Here is a 7,871-nt window from a genome sequence, read left to right on the forward strand (position 1 = left end):
ACGCCGCGGGGAAGCTGCACGGAGAAGACATCTCGGAGGATCTAGCCCAACCCTCACTCGTGGACTTGGTAAGTATAATTTGATCGAATGTTGCCTACCCCTGAAACGAGCATTTTCCCCCCATAGACTATAATAGGGTTCGATATTCGATTCGAGTAGTCGAATATCGAGGGGCTACTCGAAACGAATATCGAACCTCGGACATTTTACTGTTCGCTCATCTCTATAAATTATTAAACATTTTTCAGAATTTGCAAGAATTTCTTTAACCATCTTAGTGGTTGCCAGTGGATAGGACCATGAATGCAGGAACTTTCTATGGTCTGGGACTTGTCAGAAACGCAGCCAAATGAAATATCCAATAACTATATGATGTATCCTACCTGTGCGATTATTAGACTACCATTGCTCCCAATGGCCACTGTGGCTCTGAGATAGTCTTATCCATCATAGTGACTACCGCTAGAACCGTAGTGGTGACTTTTTATTGCTATTATGATTTTATTAGAAATAAAATGTCAGGGTTGGGCGCAGGGATGCGGTGCCTTTACATTTTATGAAAAATTATCCTCCAAATGGTCTATATATAAGGGAGTAAGATAGACTATAGGTGCAGAACTTGTATTATAATAAAGTACAATAGTTGTCCTAAATGGCTCAGTCTTGGCTCTATTAAAGGACACGTGGCAAGGGAAAGATGGAGCTTGACCCTTGAACTACCGTAATTCAATATAAATTGTGGCTTATTAATGGTGGAACTTATTTATTACTGGATTTTATTGGTGTTTATTGGATTTATCCTAAAGCTATGAATTCCAACAATATTTTACAGCATAGTAAGTAAGGCCAAGGGCCATATGGTCCGACCCCATATTATATCCTGCAGAATGCAACTATATCCTGAATTTTATTAGGTTAATAACTTGCAGCAATTTCCTTCCTTTTCTGTCTCCTTTATATTGAGATTTTATATCCACAAAGACACAATCTTATCAATGTAACTATTTCAAGGGAAGGCAATTTTCCCAGGTTCCTGACACATTCTTGAAATTTTTTTTGGTACCTGTAGTTTTAAAGGCTAAAAGTTTTTTTTTTTTTTTCATTTGGAATTATTATATCAAATAATATTTATTTCAGTTATTTATAGGGCTTTATTGTCATGTCATTTTATATATTTTTTAAATATCTTGGAAAAATTAATTAAAAACAGGAAATATATGTTTTTTTTCCCTTTTTTTCTTTTTAAATATTTTTTAAAAATAGTTTTTCCATGTTACAGTGATTTTTATCGAGGTGACATTTTTGGGTAGAACCTATGATGAGGTTTTCGTATAGTGAGATTCTTAGTTTACTTTTTTTTTGTTTTGTTTTTTTTTCTTTATTTAATTTTAATTTTTTTTCACATTGTGTCCCCCATAGGGTTGAGTGATCAGGATCAGAAAAGATCGGATCCCAATCGGTGTTCGAGTAAATTTCACGGTCCCTCCTAAAAAAATCAGCAGGGGAATTCCAATCTCGATCGCTCAACCCACTTACCTGCACAGAACCGCCGCTCCCTGGAGCTCCGGCTGTTGTTCTCCGTCCTCTCCTCTCTTTCACATGTCGGCAAAGCACCGTGCGTGCCCCCGCCTCCCTAGGCTAGTGTTACTGATGCTGGGAGTAGGCGGGGCTTGTTGTGGCTTAGGAGAGTGTGGGCGGGTACTGGGAGGGGAGACAGCAGCGGTTCTATGCAGGTAAGTGGGGGGACTAAGTAGCCCACAGATTTTTTAATCACTACACAGCGTGGAGTTCAAAAATTGAAGCCTTCAATTTTTGGCTTCCATGCTGTGTAGTGAACAGGATCGTTTTTTAAATCCGATTTTCGATCATTAAGAAATCCCATTGACTTGCATTAGGATAGGAATTGGGATCAGGTTCAGATGGAAAATGATCGGAAATTGAATTTTAAAAACGATCCTGAAATCTCAAGATCGGCTCAACCCTAGTCCCCCATAATAGACCTTTGAGGGGCAGAGCACATTTTATTATTACTATTTTTCTTTTTTTTTGCTTATATATTCGCCCCAGTTACAGGAGATATACAGCCTCATAGTATACAGTACAATGCAGCTCCTGCCATTCCCAGCAACCAGCGGCTCTTTCTATACTGAAGTGTCCAGTGGGCGGTCTCACCAAGTACAGAATTCCAGCTAGTTACAATCTATACAGAATCTTTTCCCCAAAAAAAATTGATCTGCTCAGCTCCTATAACAAGGTTTCTATCATGTGGGACAGGACCAATGTACTTCAAGGCATTTGTATAAGAAGAGTGGCTTGTCCGCCATATAGAGCAAATGTAATTTCCAGGATCTTGTATCATACTGATCATGGCCATTTTTGATATATTAAAGATCCTCAGACCCCTAAAATGATGTGCACTACACACAATGGTGCAGGATCTACAGTCTTGTGCAAAAGTTTTAGGCCGAGGTGGAATGTCAAAAAGTAACAATGCTTTCACTAATACAATTGTTACTAGTTTATTTTTTGTCAATTAAAAAAAAATTAAGTGAAAGAAGAAAATAGAAATCTAAATTCCATCAATATTTGGTGTGACCACCGATTGGAGTAGGAATCCTGGCAGCGATGATACAACCCCCCCATAGAGCCCTGATCTCAACATTGTCCAGTCTGTCTGGGATTGACATGAAGAGACAGAAGGATTGGAGCAAGTCTACATCCATAGGAGATCTGTGCTTAGTTCTCCAAGATGGCGGGAACAACCCTTCCAAAACCATCTGCAAGTACCGAGAAGAACTGATGGAAGGCAAAGGTCAGACCGAATATTGATGGGATTTATAGTTCTCTTTTGGTCATTTACTTCATTTTGTTAATTAAAAAAAATAAACTGTTAACCCCTCCATGTCTGAAATCATTCTTACTTTGCAACATCCCCCCCACACACACACCTGTCTAGAATGTATGCACAGTACTGTATACACCTTATAGTTTAGTATAGCCATACACAATGGTTATGTAATTATTGCAGAATTCACTGTCCCCTTAACACTCTGCAGAGGGGTTCAGGTGTACCCTAAAAGACTTAAGCCAAATCTACATCCCTATAGCAATGCCCTATATCCATCCTACAGGTGGAGCTATACATCTCAGCATTATATGGTGTATGTTGTAGTCTATTAGAAGTGTCAAACCACATGTTGTCAGTGCATGCCATGGAGACTGGGATGCATTCATTGTATTGATCTGAATTAATGTTGGTTTATGGATGTTGTATAGGATTTTCCTGGGACTTGGCTGATGTATAGGATTTACTTGAGCCTGTGCCAATGCCATGTCACTTGCCCTGATTCACACAGCAGCAGTGTATGAGTGAGGCTGTAAACAATGCAGTGACTGTGTGTAAGAGCAGAGATATGTCATTGTAGGAAGCTCCAGCATCTGACTGCAGCCTGGATCATGTCTGCTCCATGTGTAACCTGAGGATTCACAAGGCTGCCACTAAGCTCAGCTCCTAGCCATGGCTGCACTCAGCTCTCCAGGCTCCTCCATAGCTTGTGTGTAGGGTGAACTTTGCTTTCCAGACAGGCAGCTCATCATTTACCTCCTCCCTTATTTCATGATGCAGAGGAAATCCATTCTCCAGCCCGCATCAGTCACAGGGAGCACCTGGGCAACCAGGCGGGGTTTACAGGGCTGCAAGAACAACAAACCTGCTCATCTGGGGAATAGTCAGCAAGCAAAGGGGAGACAATGACACATGGACTAGGAGCAGGCAGTGCAGCTGAGAGGTGACAGGCATGGGAGCTGTCCCTTCAGCACCAGCATTCAGCACCAACCAACAGGTCCTGACACTACAACTTCAGCAGCCTGGACTGTGTCTTAGGAGTCACATCACCTTCTGAAAAGTGCAAGATCTATCAGCAAGCAAGAAAGTCTAATGAGGACAAGCACTGCTTCCTGCAAGGGGAGACATGGACAGAGAGTCTGCAAATCCTTCCAAGGCAACCCATGCAGGTGGGTGTAAAGTTCAGCTAATTAAAGGTAAGGTGTTATATTAGACTAATTAGAGCTGTGATGTCATAGTAGACTAAATACAGCTATGATGTCATAGTAGACTAATCAGGGCTATGATGTCATAGTAGAATAATCTAAGGTATGATGTCTTATTAGATTAAAGCTGTAATGTTAGATTTACTAATTGTATAATGTCATATTAGGCTTATTATTATATCATGCTATGTTAGACTAATTATAGATATGTAATAGTAGACTAATTAAAGCTATGATGTCATATTAGACTAATCTAAGGTATGATGTCATATTAGACTAATCTAAGGTATGATGTTAAACTAACTAATACTACAATGTTATATTAGGATAATTAATGGAATAATGCCATATTAGACCTAAGATTTTATATTAGACTAATTAAAGCTATGATGCCATATTAGACTAATTAATAGTATGATGCCATATTAGACTAATCTAAGGTATGATGTTAAACTAACTAATACTACAATGTAATCTTAGGATAATTAATGGAATAATGCCATATTAGACCTAAGATTTTATATTAGACTAATTAAAGCTATGATGCCATATTAGACTAATTAACGGTATGTTGCCATAGTAGGCTAATCTATGATATGATGTCATATTAGGCTAACTAAAGGTATGATATTTAGCTATTTACTGGTATGATGCCATATTAATATAAAGATATCTTATATCAGACTAATTCGAAATGTGATGTAATATGAGACTAATTAAAGCTATGATGTCATATTAGACTAATCTAGGGTATAATGTCACATTAGTCTAATTACAGAGATAATGTTATATTAGACTAATTATATGTGTGATGTCATTTTAGACTAATAAAAGGTATATTATATTCGACTAATTCAAGGTATGATGTCAGAATAAACTAAAGAGATGACGTCATATTCATCTAATTAACGGCACAATATCACACTGAACTATTGGATGATATTTTAGTAGGACCTGTAGACATGTATTTGACACACAGACATGGATAGGCAAGGTAATAAGGTATTTTGCATGTCTTACGTGCAGATTTAGCAGAATTATTGGTCTCTCAGTTGTGTTATTCCCTGCCTCACGGAGTCTAATGATGATTCGGTCTCCTGAAATGGTTAACAAGTCCTGCATTTCTTACTACAACTTGCATGCAGTTAGCGTTGTGTAGTTGGGGATTCCAGGAAGGAGTCTTGTAATTACATTGGGTTGTGTAGTATTTCTGCTCATGCCTCTGCTTCTCTTCCAGGTCTGCTTCTGTAGAGGCTGAATGCTCAATATGACAAGCACACCATTGAGGGATTTGTCGGAAAGTGATTTTGAAGATACGGAGATTAGTATAAATGTCGGAGGTTACAAGAAGAGGTTAAGATATGACATACTTCTAAGATTCCCAGAGACAAGATTGTGCAAGTTGCTGGCCTGTCAATCAAAGGAGTCGATCCTGGAACTGTGTGATGACTATGATGACACCAAGAATGAATTTTACTTCGATAGGAACCCAGAGCTGTTCCCTTACGTCTTACATTTTTACAACACTGGGAAGCTCCATGTTATGGGGGAACTCTGTGTATTCTCCTTCTGCCAAGAGATCGAATACTGGGGAATCAATGAATTCTTCATAGACTCCTGTTGTAGTTACAGCTATCATGGGAGGAAGGTGGAACCAGAGCAGGATCAGTGGGATGACAAAAGCGAACAGGAAAGCACCACGTCCTCTTTTGATGAGATCTTGGCATTTTATCACGATGCTTCCAAGTTTGATAGACAACTCTTTGGGAACTTCAGGAGAAGACTTTGGCTTGCACTGGATAACCCAGGATACTCCATCTTGAGCAGGATATTCAGCATACTCTCCATTTTGGTAGTCATTGGATCTATCGTCACTATGTGCCTCAATAGTTTGCCAGACTTCCAGATTGTCAATGCTAATGGCAGCACTGAGGAGGACCCTCGCTTCGAGATTGTGGAGCACTTTGGAATAGCTTGGTTTACACTAGAGCTGGTGGTGCGTTTTGCTGTATCTCCAGATATGACTTTGTTCTTCAAGCATCCATTAAACATCATAGATTTTATTTCGATAGCTCCATTTTATATCACCTTGATAGTGAACTTAGTGGTGGAGAGCTCTCCAACTCTAGCAAACCTAGGGAGAGTCGCCCAGGTCCTGAGACTCATGAGAATATTCCGTATCCTAAAACTTGCTAGACATTCAACAGGGCTGAGGTCCCTGGGGGCAACCCTAAAATACAGCTACAGGGAGGTGGGACTGTTGTTGCTCTATCTTTCCGTAGGGATATCTATATTCTCTGTTGTGGCTTATACTATAGAAAAGGAGGACAATGATGGGTTGGCCACCATCCCTGCCTGCTGGTGGTGGGCCACTGTTAGCATGACCACAGTTGGGTATGGGGATGTGGTCCCTGGCTCCATAGCTGGAAAACTGACTGCTTCTGCCTGCATCTTGGCTGGAATATTGGTTGTTGTGCTTCCCATCACCCTCATCTTTAACAAATTCTCCCATTTCTACAGACGACAGAAGCAGTTAGAGAATGCTATGAGGAGCTGTGATTTTGGAGATGGGGTGAAAGACATTGCATCAGTTAATCTAAGGGACTACTACGCCCAAAGGGTCAAATCGCTAATGGCAAGCATCACAAATTTAAGTAAGAATACCCCCAGTGAGCAGAGCCTAAATGAGTCGATAAACTAGAGCTTGATAGTTACACCTTCATTCACACCATCCACCTGTTCAGTGCGACACTACTAAAAATAACATGGGTACTACATTTCCATGCGTGGGAGCTGTTCTCCTTTCGGGATCCCATCACTGTACACCATAGCTATGTGCCAGCCTTGTGTAAATGACTGGCACAGCTCTACTGCCTGGCTTCCATGTGTCGTATGTAACAGATTGTGCAATTGTCCAGCCTGTGTAAGCACTGTTAAACCTATGAGCAATATTAAATGTATCCAGGTGTCCCTGTGACGATGTCAGCAACTGACCCCAACCGTGTGTGTAAAGTGCAATGTGTCCGTGAGTCCTGTGTATGGGAATGCGCTGTCTAATCTACTGTTAATTGGGAGCATTGGCTTAATGAACATCCAGTACTGTAATTGTTGGGCAGGGTCCTTCGCTCACTGTGACTTGCAGATTTATGTAAGACGTATGTCCATTGCTCAACCAAATGTACCATTTATACAACCAGTTCTCAACCAAATGTGTCATCATTGAAATAAAATGTATGTTTTTTACTTGTGGTGTTGTAGCTGTAGTTTAATGTCTACTTTTGACTACTCCAAATATCATGTGTCCTATGTTGTGCAGCCGGCTGTAGCACATCTTACCAAACTGGCACATAGGGATATATACTGTACAGAGCAGTGTGCACAGAACCTGTATGGCTAGCAAATATACAAGACATTCCCTCTAGAAGTAATGCTTTCTTATACAGAGTCCGATGGAGCTTTCTACAATTTGCAGGGAATCAGACAGGGGAACCCTTTTATGTACCTCTATGGTAGTCCTATTACAACCCCAAAGACAACATAGCCTTAATAACACTGTGTGCATGACCCTAAAGCTGTATTGTGTACGTCTTTGTTCACACCTTCTGATGTTGTGCTTAGGACAACAGGGAGCAGTGGATCGGAAGATCTGTGCAGAGATGCTGCAGTCACAATAAGAACTCCACTACACAGAGCAGGGATATAACTACAGCACATATATCCTTATAAATGGAGGTATAACTACAGCACATATATCCTTATAAATGGAGGTATAACTACAGCACATATATCCTTATAAATGGAGGTATAACTACAGCGTATAT

At 40.2% G+C, this 7,871-nt stretch overlaps 1 protein-coding gene across 1 annotated transcript; it reads left to right on the plus strand.

Moving 5' to 3' along the window:
- The first annotated feature begins 3,360 nt into the window (after nucleotides 1-3,360).
- On the plus strand, nucleotides 3,361-7,288 carry KCNS2 (potassium voltage-gated channel modifier subfamily S member 2). Its single transcript, XM_075270329.1, has 2 exons — nucleotides 3,361-4,041; nucleotides 5,288-7,288. The coding sequence occupies exon 2, from the start codon at nucleotides 5,309-5,311 to the stop codon at nucleotides 6,749-6,751; it is 1,443 nt and encodes a 480-aa protein (XP_075126430.1). The 5' UTR covers nucleotides 3,361-4,041; nucleotides 5,288-5,308; the 3' UTR covers nucleotides 6,752-7,288.
- Nucleotides 7,289-7,871: the final 583 nt, after the last annotated feature.

The sequence above is a fragment of the Leptodactylus fuscus genome, chromosome 4 (genome assembly GCF_031893055.1).
Source record: "Leptodactylus fuscus isolate aLepFus1 chromosome 4, aLepFus1.hap2, whole genome shotgun sequence".
Classification (NCBI taxonomy): domain Eukaryota; kingdom Metazoa; phylum Chordata; class Amphibia; order Anura; family Leptodactylidae; genus Leptodactylus; species Leptodactylus fuscus.